The sequence below is a fragment of the Rhinichthys klamathensis genome, unplaced genomic scaffold (assembly GCF_029890125.1).
Source record: "Rhinichthys klamathensis goyatoka isolate OS25496 unplaced genomic scaffold, OSU_Roscu_1.1 h1tg000687l_1, whole genome shotgun sequence".
NCBI lineage: Eukaryota > Metazoa > Chordata > Actinopteri > Cypriniformes > Leuciscidae > Rhinichthys > Rhinichthys klamathensis.
This window is the reverse complement of record NW_026607115.1, coordinates 1,603,601-1,624,650: the sequence shown is the minus strand read 5'-3', so window position 1 is coordinate 1,624,650 and position 21,050 is coordinate 1,603,601. Positions and strand designations below refer to the sequence as shown.

At 38.4% G+C, this 21,050-nt stretch overlaps 2 protein-coding genes across 4 annotated transcripts; both read left to right on the top strand.

The window, feature by feature from the left end:
• Positions 1-1,821: 1,821 nt before the first annotated feature.
• On the top strand, positions 1,822-10,839 carry prps1b (phosphoribosyl pyrophosphate synthetase 1B). The gene is made up of 7 exons (XM_056242007.1): positions 1,822-2,095; positions 5,652-5,835; positions 5,978-6,076; positions 6,976-7,100; positions 7,185-7,358; positions 7,595-7,754; positions 10,399-10,839. The coding sequence occupies exons 1-7, from the start codon at positions 1,974-1,976 to the stop codon at positions 10,489-10,491; spliced, it is 957 nt and encodes a 318-aa protein (XP_056097982.1). The 5' UTR covers positions 1,822-1,973; the 3' UTR covers positions 10,492-10,839.
• Positions 10,840-11,476: 637 nt separating this feature from the next.
• Positions 11,477-20,593, top strand: LOC130076772 (solute carrier family 25 member 53-like). 3 transcript variants are annotated; one of them, XM_056241994.1, is made up of 3 exons: positions 11,477-11,685; positions 11,903-11,933; positions 19,582-20,593. In XM_056241994.1, the coding sequence occupies exon 3, from the start codon at positions 19,615-19,617 to the stop codon at positions 20,500-20,502; it is 888 nt and encodes a 295-aa protein (XP_056097969.1). In that variant the 5' UTR covers positions 11,477-11,685; positions 11,903-11,933; positions 19,582-19,614; the 3' UTR covers positions 20,503-20,593. The 3 variants fall into 3 exon arrangements, with proteins under 3 accessions (XP_056097969.1, XP_056097970.1, XP_056097968.1); XM_056241995.1 differs by having other exon boundaries at positions 11,478-11,685; positions 19,607-20,593; XM_056241993.1 differs by lacking the exon at positions 11,903-11,933 and having other exon boundaries at positions 11,480-11,685; positions 19,607-20,593.
• The last annotated feature ends 457 nt before the right edge of the window (positions 20,594-21,050 follow it).

The following is a 21,050-nucleotide window of genomic DNA, read 5'->3' as shown; positions in this document are numbered from 1 at the left end:
AGTGAGCTAACGTGAAAAATACTGAGGAAAACTAAATTAAAGGATAGTAAACCTTAAAAAGAAAATGTTGTCATCATTTTCTCACCTACAAGTTGTTCTAAACCTGAACATAAAATAGGATATTTTTAAGAATGTTGGTAATGAAACAGTTGCTGGTCCCCATTGACTTTCATAATAGAGAGGAAAAAAATACTATGGAAGACAATGGGGACCAGAAACTATTTGGTTATTCATGTTTTTTTTTAAATATATATATTTTTTTTTATACAGCACAAGAAATAAATTAATAACTAACACTTTAACCAACACCATTGTTAATTACATCTGTTTTTGTTTTCAAGTTCGTGGTCTGAATCATGTCGTCTGCAATGTCGATTCATCCGAATCAAGTTTGCCCTAACTGGGCAAACACTGCCAACACCAGTCTGAAAAAGAATGCATCCCCCCCCCCCCCCCCCCCCCCCCTTGTGCTTGCAGGTTCATTCTGAGAATCAACCCTGATGGTACCAAAGGCACATGCAGGTCAGATGGAAATCTGGAAAGGTCCAAAGAAAAGCATCAGCCTGAATCTCTGTTTCTCATCAGAGAACCTGTCAACTTTGACTGGCAAAATTACTAAAATGTAACACAAACTGACTTTTATTGTATTTTATTTTTTAAGGTCTGTTTTGCTTTTCAGTGTGTGTGCGTTTTTTGCATTCTACAGATACAAATGGTCAGACGATTCATTCTAAGGACTTTGGTGATGATGCCTTTTTTTCTTCTTCAGCTACTGGCTTCTAGAGGTCAAGATTTGTAATTTGTACTTCTAAAATGAAAAATGTGCAACTATTAAAAATATTATAAGGACAAATATTCATGAGTGATTGTGATTTTTGGGGGGTGGGGTGTATATATATATTTTTAAATAAAGGAAAATAAACTGTACTAATACCGTAAATGACAATACAGTAAAAATTCTGTAAATTCAAGTACAGTATACTGTAAGTGAAAATACAGTAATAAGATAGGGTTGCAGTTTTCGCTGCATTTGGTAAAGCGTATTTCTATGATATATTAGACATTGTCTGTTCATGAAACTGTTTTAATAGGATATATAATATGGAATATCTCGTGCTTTTCCGAATTAGCCGTCAAAGCATGCACGGTTTGTTAATAACCTCTGCTACTTTAACTATAATACACAGCTCATAACTTCATAACTTCACTAAATCAGCCATTGCAATAATCAGATGTGGTCTAGTTAGAGGATACAATCGAAGCATACGAAGTTAAACTAAGGTAAACAAACACAAACGTGTTACGTGTGTTCACAAGTAAACACGTTGGGTAAACGATCTCCCGCTCGACCGGTCGCCATAGGAACGCGCTGTCAAGTCAAGTCATCCTCATTATAGCGCTTTTAACAATGTAGATTGTTTCAAAGCAGCTTTACAGAGATAAACCTAATATAATTTAAGGTAACAGAGATTGGTTTGGTTTTTATAGCGGTTCTTGAATAATGTTTTTTTTTTTTCAGCTGAAGTTAGATTTGATTGATTCACTTCCGTTGAAATGATCATTTGTTATTAAATTAGGGGCCGCTAGACGACACCGTTCTCTCTAAACAGACTTTAAACGCGAACCTGTGATAAACGCTGATGCCATTCACATGCGCATTAAGAATTGATTCTATGTAGACTTTTTTATTTCTTTATTTTTGTTTTGTTTTCCTTCCTTACACTCCAGTCCAGTCGGTGGCGATAATACAGTTTATCTAGTTTCTCAACATGGAAGCAGAAGAAGAAGGCGTGGCCAGCAGTGTGACGTCACGCGCGCTCCGTCTGCGATCAACAATGGCCGAGAGGTAGTGGCGACTCGCACTTTCGGATCGACATCGGATAGAAAATCTCTCAACAATTACACCTCTCTCTGTTTATTGGGATCTACTCAATTTCCTGTGAGATCTTAAAAAAACAAACAAACAAACAAAAATGCCCAATATTAAAATTTTTAGCGGGAGCTCCCACCAGGATCTATCCCAGAAGATCGCGGACCGCCTCGGACTGGATTTGGGGAAAGTGGTGACGAAAAAGTTTAGCAACCAAGAGACGAGGTGAGTTATTCCTGGAAATGACCTGGTTAACGTTATATGCTAGTTTATCATGTTGGAGTGCCGTTACTCGCGGGCTGCTGTGCGTTGTAGTTCAGATAAAGACCGCCAGTGGCACACGTGGGTTTGAAAAGACTACTATTCCCAGAGTACTGTGCGTCTGCATGCGAGGTGCTTCAGTTTCAACGTACGTTTTGTAACTAATATTGCCATTAAATATTACTTAAATACTAAACGTCTGTTGAATTGACTATTATATTAGTATCGGTTGAGCTTTTGCACCTTGAGACCAAGAGCATTCAGTCATTCTGTGACTGCTTCGCTTATATTGCTCCACACATGATCGATATAATTACATTTGACACGATGATAGTCTGGTGGGTCACATGTTGTCACAAGGCCGTAATTTGCATTTATCCGTGTAGTAGGGGAATCATTATTTTTCTGCTTTTTGACTCCATGTGAAAGATCCCTGAGCTCGCTGTATTTACATTCACTGCTTATCGGTTTGCTATAATCAGGGTTTCCGCGGGGTCTTAAACAGGCTAAAAAAGTCTAAAATTTCAAAATCACAATTTAAGGCCTTAAAAAGTCTTAAATTTGCTGAAGTATTGTGTTCTAGGTCTTAAATAATTTTAAACAGGTCTTAATTTTCCTACGTCCTCCCGCAGCGCTTTGGAATGTTTTTGTTTTTTTATCGTGTGGTGTTATAGTTCCTTATTTCGCTAGTCCAAATATAATTCACTTTAATTACGACTACAAAATAGACCAACATGCAACAGCCAATCAGCTTTGTGCATCCATCTAAGCTGCCTTCAGTACTGTTCTTTTTTTTATGTCGTGATATAGGTCTTAAATTTAATTCATAATGGTCTTAAAGGTCTTAAAAAGTCTTAAATTTGACTTTGTGAAACCTGCAGAAACCCTGATAAACATTGAAAAATAATGTTTTATTTCATAGCACGCGTTCGTGCCCCGGTGTAACGTTACTTTTACAAAACAAGAACTATGTTTCAGTGATGGTTTCAGATATACAGTAGCTGAGATGTAAGACGATACTTAGTGATTAAGTTACCTAACGTTAGGCCTAATTCAGATTACATACACGTTACCGCACGGTTACATGGTAATGTCAGTTTTTATCAATATTTTTTTGGCAATGTAGCTTATGATATACTCCAAACTTTTTGCTTCACAGCGTTAAAGGTATAGTTCACCCCCAAAAAAGAAAATTTACTTATTAAAATGTATCATTTACTCACCAAATTTAGTTGTTCCAAACCTTTACGAGTTTCTTTCTTCTGTTGAACATAAAATATGTTTTAAAGGATATGATGAACAAAAACCATTGATGGGCACCATTGACTTCCAAATTACTATGGAGTCCTTTGTGTGTTCAGTACAAGAAAGAAAGTCATACAGGTTTGGAACTATCTATAATTATACTAGATATAAATATATCATCTTTCTGAAGAAAAGTAAACTGATAAAGAAAGAACAAAGAAACTAACTACAAGCATATAGGAAAACAAACTACAATAGAAAAAAGACACATGAAATAGACCTACCTGAAAATGCATACATTTGAATTGTATAAAGTAATCAAATGTATTAAACAACACTGCATAGTCTTACAAAAGTGAGGCCATCCTTAAAAATATTTTGGTTTGCAGTAACAGCAAAAAAAAAAAAAAAAAGGGTCGGTAGGTAGGTCTATATATTTTTTTTTTTCAAGATTCAATGTAAAAAAAAAAAAGGATAATTTTGGTCATGGTGATTAGGTCGGTATGAATTTAAACAAATTTGCATATCGTGACGTCACTGACTGGGTCTTCAACCCCCATGCCTTCGGGCGCACCATTGCGAACCTCATTCTGATACAGGTTATAGACCACAAACAATTTGAAATCTTTGTAAAAAAAAAACATATTTATTGCATTAATTCCAGCTGCATTCATTTGGAAAAAAAATAGGCAGAATCAAAAGAAAAAAAGGAGCCACTAGATTTCAATGAAAGTGGATTTTCAGAGGGAAACAAATAAATTAAAATGACTAATCTCACCAGCGCCGCGCCGACCAATAAAACAGCGCGTTTGGCACCATTCGTTTACATTTGACCCATACTGTTACAAGCCCCCTTTCTGGTCTAGGGGCAGGAAAGGAGGGTAACAAAAAGTTGCAGGGAGAGAGTGAGAGATTTGACCCATAAACATCTGCTATTATTAACGGAAATCAGTGTGGTCAAATAGCTAGGCGCATTGTAGGAAACTATAGGCCGATTAAGTAGTCCTGACATATTATGGAATGGTCGATTTTCTTTTGTGCAATTTAGTACATTTCGGTATGGGATGTGCTGTTTTATTGGTCAGCGCGGCGCTGGTGAGATTAATTCGCGCCGCTCTGACCATTGGCTGGCGCAAGCAAACACTTCTCCTGCGCTGTCGAGTCTGTCGCGCTCGCGCGTCTCGGTCCATTGAGCCACGCAGATTACAAGTCAGCGCAGCGCGAACTCTGTAACACACCGCGCCGTTTCGTCCCCCTTTCGGTGTGTTTGGCTTCCCACACTTATGTGTGTTTGTTTGTCAGAGCCTGCAGTTGCTGTGTGACGCGCGTTCGCGGTGGGCATGTCATGACGGGCTCCGAGAAAAGGCCGTTAACATCGATTCCCTATTTGACCATTAAGAATTTTGAATAATGAGCGACTAAATGTAGGCTCATACAGACTTATTTCACAAGCAGCCGCGCCGCAGCCATCATCACCGAGCGCGAACCATTGACAGTGAATGAAACGAAGCGAACGCACAGGCCATAGTGTGACATGCGTAAACCAATGGTGTAAACATAATCATAATAGATGACGCCACGGGTTTTTATTTAAAAGAAAGAACGTAGCCTACGCAATTTATATTCACAATACTTACTATAATAAATGTATATTATTTTATTGCATTTGTATTAGTTGTTTGAAGAGTAAAAAAAAAATCGGTCGGTCTTAATGCAAGTTTACAACCGGCAAGTCGGTCGGACTAAAAGGGGAAAAAAATAAATAATTGGGTCGGTCCTAATTTGACAGGGTCGGTCGGGTTACGGCAAACAAGAATATTTTTAAGCATGGCCTGATTTAAAAAATTACAAAAGTGATTCAGTCAAGAGCAGTGAGAGAGTTTCTCTCTTTTTTGTTGTTTGATTGGCATTAATAACGACTGCAGGTTTATTAGGATGCTGTCACTTTAACACCGACTGCACGGATCAAATACACTTGTGCGTTTCCTTTCTCAACTGTTTACGTTCACTTAAAGGGATACTCCACTTTTTTTGGAAATAGGCTCATTTTACAACTCCCCCAGAGTTAAACTGTTGAGTTTTACCGTTTTTGAATCCATTCAGCCGATCTCCGGTTCTGGCGGTACCACTTTTAGCATAGCTTAGCATACATCATTGAAGTGATTGATCATTTTCCAGTAGTATAATGTAACCGTTGATCTGGGTCAGGTCTATAAGCTGAGGTGCTTTGCTAACTCTGCCCTGTCCCTCCTCATGTCCCTGATGTCGTGTGCAGTGTGGAGATTGGCGAGAGTGTCCGCGGGGAGGATGTCTACATTGTCCAGAGTGGCTGTGGCGAAATTAATGATAATCTTATGGAGCTTCTGATTATGATAAACGCCTGCAAAATCGCATCAGCCTGCCGAGTCACCGCGGTCATCCCATGCTTCCCTTACGCTCGGCAGGACAAGAAGGATAAGGTGGGGTGAAGGTTAAATGCCATTATTTGTGATGTAACCTGTGAACACGCTTGCAGAATGTTTTGTAGTTTGTTGGAAAGTAGGTTGCATACTTTAATGAATCAGTCAAGTGTCGCTAAATCTTCTCTTTTGTCTTCTGCAGAGTCGGGCACCCATTTCTGCCAAGTTGGTGGCGAACATGCTGTCGGTCTCCGGTGCCGACCACATCATAACCATGGATCTGCATGCATCACAAATACAGGTGGGGTTATATGGCGCTGAAATCCGTTTAGTGTTAAAACAAACAAACTGCAGAATCTTGCATGTGTTTTAGATATAAAAATTGAAAGGGGAAAAAAAGTGCTGATTATAGTGATCACACGACTTCCTAGATTTTTTGGTGTGGAATGAGATTAAGGGGAAAAAAAGGTTAGTCCTTTTTTTCGATAGTTGACGTTCTACTAACCAGGGCTTGACATTAACACCCACCAACCGCCAAATGTGTGTGTATTTCAGCAGCGGTGTGTTACACAGCCTCTCCTACGAGCCACTTTGGCGGGTTGGATTTTGTATGTATACATTTTTCTAAAAAGGCATCTGAAACAATAAACTAAGTGCAATGTAGTGTTGTCAAAAATATAGATTTTTTAAATACATCTCGACACTGAAATATCTGAAACGCTTCCAATATAATGGATCCGTGCGTCATGTCTTAAAGTGAGACAGCAGCCTAATAAACCTGCTGCCAAATTATGAGACAATATTAAAAATATCTTCTTTTTTTTCATGGTATCGATGTCAAAATTGTGGCCAGCAAAATGCTGAATGGCTAGTAACTTTGGACAGCCACTAGTGGCTGGTGAGTGAAAAAGTTGATGTCAAGCCCTCTGCTACTAACTAGAAGTACCTTTGCAACTACATGTCAACTAACTCTCAGAGTATTAGCAGACTGTTAGGTTGGTATGTTGACATGTAGGCACAAAGTTACTTGTAGTTAGTAGCATGTCTAAAGTGGACTGTCAAAAAAAAAACAATTAACAAAAAAAATATAGTGACGCTGTCTTTGTCCCTACACTATTTTTCAGTAATCACAAATGACCAGAATGCACGAAAAGGTGTGGGAATCGTGCTCAAAGATCTGAATTGGTTTTCCTTTTTTAGGGTTTTTTCGACATTCCAGTGGACAATTTATATGCAGAGCCGGCCGTTTTAAAATGGATTAGGGAAAATATCCCAGAATGGAAGAACTGCACTATCGTGTCACCTGACGCTGGAGGAGCCAAGAGGTCTGTCGGCCATCTGAATTATGGCCTGTTTGGTTTTGCTCTTATCGTGTGTAACTGCTGACTGAGCTGTTTTTCCATTGACAGGGTGACCTCCATTGCAGACAGGCTGAATGTTGACTTTGCCCTTATTCACAAAGAAAGGAAAAAGGCAAATGAGGTGGACCGCATGGTTCTGGTTGGAGATGTGAAAGACCGGGTGGCCATATTGGTTGATGATATGGCAGACACCTGCGGTACCGTCTGCCATGCTGTGGATAAGTAAGAAACTAGTATAAATAATAATAAAACATGTTATTTGTATAGAAGATGCTGTTCAGAATACTTTTCTGGTCAGAATTTGGAGGGAAAAAAACAGTTAAAAGCAATATATTATTTAAAAATTTAAACAACATGGCTGTTTCCAATGGTTTTAGTATTTATTGCATCATTCAGTTGTGTTTTTCTTGTGTAATTTCAGAGTTTAATGGAGTTTTTTTCTTTCTTTCTGTATTAAGGTTAATATCAGCTGGTGCAGTCAAAGTGTATGCCATCCTGACCCATGGCATCTTCTCTGGACCGGCCATTTCACGCATCAACAACGCTTGCTTTGAGGCTGTAGTCGTGACCAATACCATTCCTCAGGAGGAGAAGATGAAACACTGCCCCAAAATACAGGTTTGTCGTGCCAGAAATCTTTGATTCAAATCAAAGCACTGAATTTAGTTCAGTTTAGTTTTGAATCGTCAGTGTTTTTTCTTTTTTTTCAAATGGATAATTTAGTCAGAAAACCGCTAAATGTCTAAACAAAGGTGAAGATGTAAACAAAGTTTTTTTTTTTTTTTTTTTTTTTTTCTGTCAAAAACACAGATGCATTAAACGTTTGGGTAACACAGGGATACCGAAGTTACCTGGGCCAAAATATTCATGTTTATTTGTCAGCAAAAAGGGCATTTTAAGTTATCCGAGGCACAGATCCAGGGCTTCCGTGAAATCTACAGTTTGTACTTCCGTATTTTTTTTATCGCCGCCTACGGACAACAGAGGGTTATTAACAGATCAACAGAGGGTTATTAACAGATCAACAGAGGGTTATTAACAGATCAACAGAGGGTTATTAACAGATCAACACAGGGTTATTAACAGATCAACAGAGGGTTATTAACAGATCAACACAGGGTTATTAACAGATCAACACAGGGTTATTAACAGATCAACACAGGGTTATTAACAGATCAACACAGGGTTATTAACAGATCAACAGAGGGTTAATAAACAGATCAACAGAGGGTTATTAACAGATCAACAGAGGGTTATTAACAGATCAACACAGGATTATTAACAGATCAACAGAGGGTTAATAAACAGATCAACAGAGGGTTAATAAACAGATCAACAGAGGATTATTAACAGATCAACAGAGGGTTATTAACAGATCAACAGAGGGTTATTAACAGATCAACAGAGGGTTATTAACAGATCAACAGAGGGTTATTAACAGATCAACAGAGGGTTATTAACAGATCAACAGAGGGTTAATAAACAGATCAACAGAGGGTTAATAAACAGATCAACAGAGGATTATTAACAGATCAACAGAGGGTTATTAACAGATCAACAGAGGGTTAATAAACAGATCAACAGAGGGTTATTAACAGATCAACAGAGGGTTATTAACAGATCAACAGAGGGTTATTAACAGATCAACAGGGGGTTATTAACAGATCAACAGAGGGTTATTAACAGATCAACACAGGGTTATTAACAGATCAACAGAGGGTTATTAACAGATCAACAGAGGGTTATTAACAGATCAACAGAGGGTTAATAAACAGATCAACAGAGGGTTATTAACAGATCAACAGAGGGTTATTAACAGATCAACACAGGGTTATTAACAGATCAACACAGGGTTATTAACAGATCAACACAGGGTTATTAACAGATCAACTGAGGGTTATTAACAGATCAACTGAGGGTTATTAACAGATCAACTGAGGGTTATTAACAGATCAACAGAGGGTTATTAACAGATCAACAGAGGGTTATTAACAGATCAACAGAGGGTTATTAACAGATCAACTGAGGGTTATTAACAGATCAACACAGGATTATTAACAATCAACAGAGGGTTAATAAACAGATCAACAGAGGGTTAATAAACAGATCAACAGAGGGTTAATAAACAGATCAACAGAGGATTATTAACAGATCAACAGAGGGTTATTATCAGATCAACAGAGGGTTATTAACAGATCAACACAGGGTTATTAACAGATCAACACAGGGTTATTAACAGATCAACACAGGGTTATTAACAGATCAACACAGGGTTATTAACAGATCAACACAGGGTTATTAACAGATATTAACAGATCAACACAGGGTTATTAACAGATCAACAGAGGGTTATTAACAGATCAACACAGGGTTATTAACAGATCAACAGAGGGTTATTAACAGATCAACTGAGGGTTATTAACAGATCAACAGAGGGTTATTAACAGATCAACAGAGGATTATTAACAGATCAACAGAGGATTATTAACAGATCAACAGAGGGTTATTAACAGATCAACTGAGGGTTATTAACAGATCAACACAGGGTTATTAACAGATCAACAGAGGGTTATTAACAGATCAACTGAGGGTTATTAACAGATCAACTGAGGGTTATTAACAGATCAACTGAGGGTTATTAACAGATCAACTGAGGGTTATTAACAGATCAACAGAGGGTTATTAACAGATCAACTGAGGGTTATTATTAACCAGTATTTTTTCTTAGCAAACGGTTTTCAGAACGGTTTTGTTACAGAAGGAACCAATGAACAGAAACATTAAAATACTGATTCTGCTCTGAGTGAACCGATTTAATTTTCTTTGTTTTTAAGCCCTGATTAATGCCACATTATACCAACAAAACTAAAAATCATTAACAAGAGTCTTGTGTCATTATGTATTGTAATTTTACCGATTCCTATTTGCTACATACATCTATAATTTTTTTTTTTTTTTTTTATCATTAAATATTTGAGCGGATTAGCACAGAATTGCCCATGATTGTGTGGAGGATCAGCAAAATTTGCATGTACTGAAACAAACGTGCTGTGGCGAGTTTTTGTGCAATCTAGTGGTTTAAAAGGGAATAAAATCAGATGTGCCTTTTACCCCGGTGCGCCTTTAGCTCCGTTGTACCCTTTAAAACAGAAGAAATGTAATTTAAAATGTTTTAAAATACATTTCGGATGCCATCAGATGTTCTGTCTTTAACATGCTACCGAGCTGCTGTAACAGATACGATATGATCTGATCTCTGCAGGTTATCGACATTTCCATAATCCTGGCCGAGGCCATCCGCAGGACCCACAACGGCGAGTCGGTCTCGTATCTCTTCAGTCATGTGCCGTTGTAACATCGCCAGCACAGGCTCCATGACTGCGTTCATTCCCAAAGAGATCCCACCCGACGCCATGTGTTTCTATAGCAAGACTTCACCAGTTCCCTCCTGAAAGTTAAACACGGGATGTTTTCATATTCTGTTTTACTTGCAAATCGCTGTTACAATCTGTGACTGAAAGTTAGACGTTAGGTTAATCGTGACGAGAGCTTGTCACAACCTCATTTATTTATTTGCATTCATTTCTATGCTTTGAGAAACGTTAAGTCACATCATGAAAACGAGGTCGAGAGAAGACTTTGACAGCCTTCTTCAAATAGACGCTGTTTATTTTGAAATTCAAGATTTTGTTCACAATATAAAGGTGATTTTTTTAAAAGAAATGTAAGCTTGTTCCTCTTGCAGGCTGGAGCTTAGCAGTACAGCCTTAAAGAATTGGCTGTTTTTATTTCATTTTCCTGATTTTGTTTTGCAAGAATGTTTTTAATAACTGCTTATATGAACATTTCTATGAATAATAAAAATCTTTTTGGTTACATTATTCCTTTCTGATTTCCTTGAGATTTTGTCTACTGTGTGGTTGATTTCTTTTGATGTCTTTATTTTAATTGGTTATTATATTTCATAACGCTGGGTTAAATAAAAAAAAAAACAATGCTATGGGAAACTTTTACTTCAGATCACTTATTTGTATTGCATTTGAATATGTTTTAAATTAAATGCAAGCAAGTTTGCTCTGTGCTGAATGTGCACAGATTACAGGAAGTAAAACGAACCAAACCACCGCCACCTCAGCTTCAATGTTTGCATGAACTAGTTGTACCGTTATGGTGACATGGAGATTTGGCGTGAATAAATTAACTGAAAAATATTTTACGTAAATAGATTCTTAAAATATCGCGTCAGTTATTTCGGAGCTATCATTAAAAAAAAATATATAATAATAATGTTTACTTGTGTTTATCAGTCAAAATACATTTTCAAGCAGGACAGGAAGCACGACATCATGCAGACGTCACAAAGAGCTCGAGGAGCGTCAAGTGCTTCGACAACGGAATAACATCTTTAGTCGTGGGAGACTGATGTGTATCTATCATATTGCAGATTGTGAAGTTGTTTTTCTTTTATTTCCGACGAGTCTCTTAAAATAACGCATTCTTTAAGTATCAGAGCATACATTCGCCCAGAACTGAAAACCTCAGATTGGAGGTAGTACAGCCTACATTTTTTTCCTGCCTTGTAATCCTTCCACATATCCTCAAAATGATTATTTTGTTTTCATTTCCTTTTTGTCACTTTTATTTCCCCTGAAGTATCGCTGTATAGCGGTATATTTATTATAAACAACACCGAGCTGTGATTTTCTTATCAGTAAGATTGAATATAAGATCACACGAATTAATCTGTTTTGTGTATCGTTTTACAGGAAACATTAACTTAAAGAGACCTTTTCTAAGGTAAGGTACATTTCAATGTTAATACTGTCTAAAGCTATTGCACATTTAGACTACATGCTATCCTCATATGTAAGTCGCTTCGAATAAAAGCTTAATGAATTAAGTGCAGTAAACAGCTTAATTAAATGAGTAGACTACACCCACTCTGAACATTAAGATATATTACTGTTTTTTTAATCATCACTATTAGCCTACAATTCATGGGAAGATGACACAATTTAAACATAACAATACATTCGTTTTCGATACCATTAAAGTAACCTTAAGAAAAATAGTGCAACATTTAAGCATCTATAGCTAACCGCTTTCACTGCAAACTGATTATATTGAACTGTATAATAAGCTAGAATTAATGTATGCATCTTGTTTACTACTAGTCTAATCTATTGAACCGTTTACACCCATTTTAATCAATGAGACCTCCCTCTGGTGGACAACATTAGTATTATGGGCTCCATCTATCATTAATCTAACCTGCTGATATGTTCCTATAAATATATTTTCTTTCCAAATGTGCATTCTGAATAATAAATTAAATATATTTCCCCACTAATCTGCAGCAGTGTCTTCTCATTAACAGTGTTTTCCTCTTACTGATCATATTTCTAACCTATTGAGTTAAAATTTTAAAGAATTTGACTGATAAAAATGATTGCTAATGCGCGCTGGTGCTCTTATTCCAGTCTTTTAAAATAGTTTAATGAATGAATGTACGTGCCTTAAAGTCCCCCTGTAGTCAATAATAGTATCCCTTAAAACTCACCTTTGATCTCCAAAATTACATATTTAAACGTTTTTTCCTTAAAAAAATATATTTCTTCATGCCTTAAAATAGCTTGAGTGCAACTCGACACCCTTGCCTCATTTAGTATGCGCGGTTCTATGAATATGCAAATGAGCCCCGCCTCCACTCACTCACTCAGCTCAGAGATCCACTGGTTGACGATCACACATTGATCTGATTGGTTACAAGGTCGTTTGTGACGTCAGAAACACCAGCGATTTCAAACCGTGTGTTTAAGACTGTCTTTGGTTCACTGCAGTTTTAAGGAGAAAATACTCAGCAATGCTGTCGACTTATGAACTTACACATGGTGTGTCTTAAAGCATATTAAAAACACAGCATAGACATAAAAACTTTAAATAAATGTAATGATGTTAAATATTTAATTCATCTTAAACTACCGCTTAGCATAGAGGAGAATGACAGTCAACTTTGAATATAATGAAGCTTTTTGGGTATAAACGTCGTACATTATAAGCAGTAAAATAATTGACAACGAAAATGAACGTTTGCATTCATCAGGTCTCACACACTTCAGCGTCGCGGTCACTAGTTTAGACGAGAATAAATTGACAAAGTGCAACTAACCACACAATCATAGTTCAGTGAAATGATCACGTATGTTTAACACCCACTGCTTCCTCAGATCGGACTAAAACCACAAGTTGAAACTTCTGTACATCATAAGAATATCTCTTCTCCTGTCGCTGAACATGTCCAGATTTTTCAATCTTCTTGCGGACACTCATTCTAGGTGGTGTTTAGTTAACTTCATTACTACAGTACATTGAAACTAGACACAACTAAAAATAAGTAGGATGTACTATTTCAAAACAGAAGTGCATCACAAAGCTCAGTGCAAGTAGTCCATTGCATCAGCAATAAAACGTAAGGTTGCTTAATGTAGCACAGCCTTGTGGCTGGGTTGCACAAAATGTTGTACACATACATACTCATTTTCACGTAATGGTAGGCCTTTCAGATTTGGGGTTATTAGACACTGAAGTGTACTTGGCTGCTGACGGCCATGTTTTATGTAGCTAAATCATATTGGAGGATATGTTAGGACATCTAGTCCAGCAGAGAAGATGTACACCCATTTTCAGCTTCACCGATCACGTGGTTATGGTGTTATAAGGGATTTTCAGTTGTTGAACTCACTATAGCTTTACTTTTGATGCGAGTTGGTGTGCATCCTCCGAATGCCCTGCGGTCTGTGCATCACGTTTTGTTAAGTTTGGACGTTGCGATCAGGAGATATAGTTCAATTGATGAAAAAGGTTTGCTAAAATCTTTGCATGAATCAAATCGATGAATCAAAATTCCTGCCAGCACTGTCTCGAGCTGCAGTGTGTAAAATTCGGTGAAGATCGGACCAATGGCCTAAGAAAGAAAAATGGGTAACGCTTTAGATTACAGCCCGGAAAGTACTGTGTAATTAAGAGGAATTTACAGAGTAACTTTCGGTAATTATTGTGTACCTATAAAGTACTTACATGTTAGTATAAGGGAACAATATGTAAAGTTTGGGGAATAAAGGGGTAACAACCAGGAGAAATAAAAAAAATATTTCTACTGTAAGTATTATAGAACTAAGGGGTACTTATTCTACTATATGATACAACAATCTTACATTTGGGAGCAATTTAGCGAGAACATACACTGCGTACCTTTTTGTAATAATTGTGTACCAAGGCATACATACTGTATATGCTTTTTAAAAATGACAGGGTACATATCTATGCATTTATAAAAAAAAATATATATATATATATATATATATATATATATATATTTTTTTTTTTTTTATAGCAAAAGTGCAGATGTTTAAGTTTGGGCTAACATCTTTCAAGGCAAGAAAAGCTAAGACTATTGCAATTTTTTTTAAATATACTGGGAAATAAATCCGGTTTCATGTGGTTTCAGGGTAAGTGGTGCTTGTATAATAAATAAAGGTTTCCGAGTCAGTGATGTAAGATTGTGTGTATGCATTTTTATTGTACTTACCCTGTAACTACATGGAACAAGAGGGTAACAAGCACCACTACATGAAACAAGAGTATCTTTCCCCAATATTTAAGCAAAAGTTGCAATAGTTTTCGTTTTCAGTGCACTTTTGTGAAAAGATTACGTTGTAAATGCATAGATATGTACCCTGTAATTTTTAAAAAGCCTACACAGTATGTACTTGTTCACCATTATTTCAAAAAGGTATGTTCTTGCTAAATTGCTCCCAAATGTAAGATTGTTATATCATAAGAGTAGAATAAGTACCCCCTAGTTCTATAATACTTACAGTATAAATAATTGTTTAATTCTCCTGGTTGTTACACCTTCATTCCCCAAACTTAAAATATTGTTCCATTATACTTATATTGTATGTACGTTATAGGTATACTATAATTACCGAACGTTACACTGTAAAATTGCTTTAATTACTCAGTACTTTCCGGGCGTTACCGAATTTTTTTTTTTTTTTTTAAATGTACATTTAAAACAGCTTAAAATTTGTATAGATGGAAATGAAACTGGAGATATTCAAGTACATCTTTGACTTTGTAGGGCTTGACTCAAGGAAAGCAAAAAGACTTTTGATCTAAAACACAAACCGCCATCTTACTTGGTGTCGGATGGATGTGTGTCTGTGTGCACGTTTTTGGGACCATCCCACCAAGCTTGGGGTCTCTATGATTTGGGCCCTGTCCCAAAATGGACCCCGAAACCCTCACAATCTTCCTCCGAGTCCAGACTTTAGTGACGTAAACACCGCTTTGACTGTCAGGTAGAAGTCTGAGGAGTTCACTTCAGTGCGGGTCAAAGTCACATATTGACCTAAAAAAAAGGGGCATTCGTGAGCACTCTTCTGAAACCTAAAATGACAATTGGGACTCCCTACAGTCTTGTGGACTTGAAGGGTTAGTTCACCCAAAAGAATCTGTCATTAATTACTCACCCTCATGTCGTTCCAAACCTGAAAGACTTTCGTTCATCTTCAAAACAAATGAAGATCTTTTTGATGAAATCTGAGAGCTTTCTGCTTAACACGAGAATGAACCTCACTGGTTCTCCCACGTCAGGCGAACATGCTTGAGCTTCTGTTTACCACAGCTGATGTGTGCGTTGATGAATGTTTACGTGTGAAGAAAAGCCTATATTAAATCTGTTCATCATATAAAGCGATCGAGTCTCTTCTGAAAATTTGGACTAAACCACTCGATTCATATGGATTAGTTTTACGATCTCCTTATAAACTTTTTGAAGTGTCAAAGTGGTAGTTGCGTAGCGGTCAATGGAGGGACAGAAATCTCTCAGATTTCATGAAAAACATCTTAAAATATCTTCATTTGTGTTTTGAAGATGAAGGAAAGTCTTACGGGTTTGCAACGACATGAGGGTGAGTAATGACTTGTCTTGTCCCAAATGGCACACTTGTTGTGATGTCTGTCTGTGTTCCCCCTGTCTTTGTGCACTTGGTTCAGTCCTGTTCTCTGTTTTCCCGCTCCCCGTTATTTCTATTAGTCTTCACAGGTGTCCCCGATTAACCACGCCCCCTTGTCATCTTGTTTAGCTTGTTTGACGTTGTGTGAGTCTAGCTGTAAGTAATTCATTGAGAAGTCTGTTATTTGAGAAGTGTCTGTTCCTGTCTTTGTTTTGTTCCTGTCTTAGTTTCAAGTCATAGTCTGGTGTGTTCTACACTGTCTTGTTTTGCCCCCTCATGGGTTTTGTTTTCTGTTTTTGTCCTAAATAAATCCTTTGAGAGTCATCTGCTGTCTGCGCCTGGGTTCTCCTTTCCATCCATATAACAGAATGAACCGACCAGAACCGAACCCAGCAGACGTTCAGTCCGTCTCCGCTTGTCTTCAGCCTTCTGACCCGGAACTGTGGTGGCGCTCGCCTATCTCTGACAGTTCCAATGGCAAGCTTCCTTTCCCTCCCCAGGGTGAGTTGACCCTGAAGAGGTACGCCCAGGTCATTGAGGAGAGGAGGTTCTTCCTGCCGGAGACCCTGGTCAACCGCTACCTCGTCACGGGTCTCAAAGTCCTCCCTTCCCTTGCTGAACGAGAGAGTTTGGTCCGCCGTCCGTTTCGCAACATGGTGGACTACTTGTCTCGGAAGGAGCAGCCAGGTCGACCTGGATCTTCACCTCTTGCCACACTTCCAGTCATCCCTGAGGGTCGCATGTTAGCCGTCGTGACACAGGAGGACCAAGCGTCTTCCACCCTGACTCCCGGTCCATCACCCGTGTCTGTCAGCACCCGTGGAAAGCGTGGAAGACGTTTGTCGTGGGAGTCAGCATCGGAGTCATCTGTCACAATGCAGTAGAAACAAGGAGGAAGCAGGATCCACATGCAGCTAGGGATGGCTGCCGCGAAACAGTCGTTCCGAAGCTTTGCGAGATCCCGAAGCGCAGATGTTTCGAAACACTGATTCGAAGCGTGATTCAAAACACCCATGTCACGTGACTATGGCCAAACGAAGCCTCGAAGTGTTTCACTAAGTGTTTCATCAGGTGTGATCCGCCGAATCAGCGTTTGATTGACACGGTCGGGAACAACAGACCACACAATCGCACATCTGTATAAAAGTGAAATCAACGCATATTGACCTCGTGGGTTTTTGTGAGAGGAGTTTGACTTTGAGATAGCGGATTTTTGGTGATAGTGACATTTATAGTGCGATTTGTTTAGTTATATTTAGGCTTAAATGTACACAACACATTGACTGATAGGCTAGAGACACAGAGTATAGTGACACATTAATAGATACATAGATATAAATATATATATATAGACAGCTAGATTAATAGATAGATAGATACAGATAGATTAAAGATAGGCTACATAATATAAATACATTGATAGATTATAGATACATATTATACATATCTAATTACATAGATAGATTAGAGATACATATCTAGATAGATTTGGATAGATAGATAAAATGGAGGCTCCCCAGAAGAGATGCCGTACATCTGTGGTGTGGGAGCATTTCCATTTAGAAACCCCAAATAAAGTGAGATGTGTGTATTGTGATCGGCAGCTTGCCTGCAACAATACATCATCCAGTAGAAACACAGGACAGTTTATGGGAACTTTTTGATACTCGTATCATCAAACCCAGATGATACACAACAATGCTACAGCTGATGCCACAGTGGAAGTGAAAAAATACATCAACGATGCGTATTTGCCCACAACTCATGATCCACTAACTTACTGGAAAGAGAGAGCAGTAATCTTTCCTCATTTGTATGTATTAGCTAAAAAATATCTTTGCATGCCAGCAACAAGTGTCCCTTGTGAGAGGATTTTTTCAAAGGCTGGAGAAATTATCTGTAAAAAAAGAAGTAGGCTAAGTAAATAAAAATATGTAAAAAAGTTAGACATTGTGGCTTGATTTATTTTATTAATATTCATTTATTGGACCAAAATAACATTATGCACAATGAGGAGCCTATAGGTTACAAGATTCACATATTAGAAAAGTACAAAACAAAAAAAAAACAAAAAAAATTCATGGCTTGTCAAGGTTGTTTCAGATCAACACCTGCAAGTGACCACTAGGTGTCACCGTGGAGACGGGTGTCGGATTGATTCGAAGCCTCGAAACAATATGAACCATTTGATTCAACTGTTTCATTGCTTCACGAAGCCTCGATCTGCCCATCACTACATGCAGCACACTTTATTCCATAAACTGAAAACAATACAAAGACTCAGACCAGGAACAAGACTCAGGCGCAGTAAAACCAACATCGACAGTAACAACACAAGAACTCACAAGGACTGGACTGAAACACAGGGTTTAAATACAAGGGCAAACAAGCTAAACAAGATGACAATGGGGGCGTGGTTAATCGGGGACACCTGTGAAGACTAATAGAGATAACGGGGAGCGGGAAAACAGGGAACAGGACTGAACCAAGTGCACAAAGACAGGGGAAACACAGACAGACATCACAACAACACTGCAAGCACTATACATTTTTTTTTGGGACAGCATTTTTGTTAGTATAAACTAAACTGATGTTTCGTTTTTCTATAGTGTTTCAACTCTCACTGGTAGTGGGACACACTGTTTGTGCTTAACCTTAATCTACAGAGTTTAGGGATACATTGTAGATTTCAAAATCCGATATTGAAATTATCTCAAAGTTTATGATGAATGGCGAGTTACAGACTTACAGCAACGAGTTACAGCAACAATGTTACAACCACTACCCTACTATATAAAAGATTCATCTGTATTAAAGGTAACATACGAAAATCTTGCTAAAAACAGAAATTAGAATGTATGAATTGTATACAATTCTAATGTGACCGAATGTATGTCCACAGCAAAAACTCCAGTGTTAAATGAACTCTCCTGGGATTCTTAAATGGCTCTAGACAGGTCAAGTGATGATTATGTCAAAACATAACCAACACCATCAGATCACCTTTTCTCTTTGATCATCTGGCAGTTACAACTCAGGTACAACAGCCAAACAAAATCTAATGTTAATAGTTTAAGAGTCACGAGCCCAACTAAAGCAAACACTGATCACAATAATGGTGACTTAACAATCGATTTTGTCCTTTGCTGATTCTGCTTGTTAACGTCAGGTGTCTTCATTAATGGACAATCATCACTCAATGAATCACTTAATTAGCTCATTAACTTTAACACTCATATTTTAACACTTTAACACTCTTGAGTCTGGAGCCATATGAACCCCCAGGAGAGTTCATTTAACACGGTTTTTGCTGTGTCTGCGTTGCTTTTTGTTCACTAGTTTACCAACAAACAAAAAAAGGTTGATACTGCATTTTTTACTTTCCAAAAGTATTTCCTACTGTAATGTAACGTGTATTGACGCAGGTTGACTCGTCACTCACCCCAGCAGTACCGGAGATGGGAAGCAATACGCATCACAACCAGGACGATGTCCTCAAATCTGCCGACTCCACGGCCTGGTTTCACAGCTACTTGCACGGAGGGACGTCTAGCCTGATCTCCACCATGACCACCGTCATCATATTCCCTTTGTACAAGACCGTCTTCCGGCAGCAGCTGCACAGCACTTTAGTGCGAGAAGCGGTGGCCCAGTTATTCAAGGAGGGTCCGGTGAAGCTGTACCGTGGAGTGGCACCACCCCTGCTGATGAGATTCCTTAACGGGACGCTTCTCTTCGGCCTCCAGGACACCTTCCTTCATCACCTTCCTTCATTCATCTCCGCGACTCCTCTTCCCAGGGACGCTCTCCCCGCCCTGGCAGGTTTCGGCGTGGGTGTGGTGGAGGCCTTGCTCTTCACCCCATTCGAGCGCGTGCAGAACGTCCTGCAGAACAGCAGGAACAACAGTCGTCTTCCCACCTTACGAAGTGTATTGCTCAAACTAGCTTCAAAACCGCTAGCATCCGGATACTACACAGCCTTTCTGCCTATCCTCGTCCGTAACGCCGTAGGGAGCAGCCTGTATTTTGGCCTGAAGGACCCCATGTCGAACACCCTCAGGGATAACGGATGTTCCCCGGTTGCATCTTCTTTCATGGCTGGTGTTTTAAACTCAATGGTGATCAGTCTATCGCTGTACCCTCTTTCTGTTCTGGTGGCCAACATGCAAGCGCAAGCAGAAGGAGGACAAAGAGGAGTGAGGTCCAGCTGGCAGCGTCTCTGGGCGGCACGTCAGCACAGATTGCCTCTTCTGTACCGCGGAGGATTCTTGGTCATCTTCCGCTCCTGCGTCACCTGGGGAATCACTACGGCCATATACGACCAGCTGGAGAGGCACTCGAGATGACGATCCCCAAGCCCAGAGCATCTCAGGTTAATCGGCAATGCTGTTTTGCAGCGATGACATACACTACACTATTAAGATTTCTAATGTTTTTCACCAAGGCTGCATTTATTTGATTAAAAATACAACAAAAAAATGTTAATATTGTGAAATATTATTACAATTTAAAACAGCTGTTTTCTATGTGAATATATAGTAAAGTGTAATTTATTCCTGTGATCAAAGCTGGATTTTCAGCATCATTCCTCCAGTCTTCAGTGTCACATGATCCTTCAGAAATCACTCTAATATGATGATCTGATGCTCAAGAAACATTTATTATTATTATTCATGTTGAAAACAGTTGTTTACATTTTTATTTCAGGATTCTTTGATGAATAGAAAGTTCAAAAGAACAGCATTTATCTAAAATAGAAAGCTTAAGTTTGAGGTCAGTAAGAATTTGTATGGGGGGATCAATACTTTTATTCATCAAGGGTTAATTAAACTGATCAAAAGTTACAGTCAAAGACATTTATAATGTTACGAAATATTCTAATTCAAATAAATGC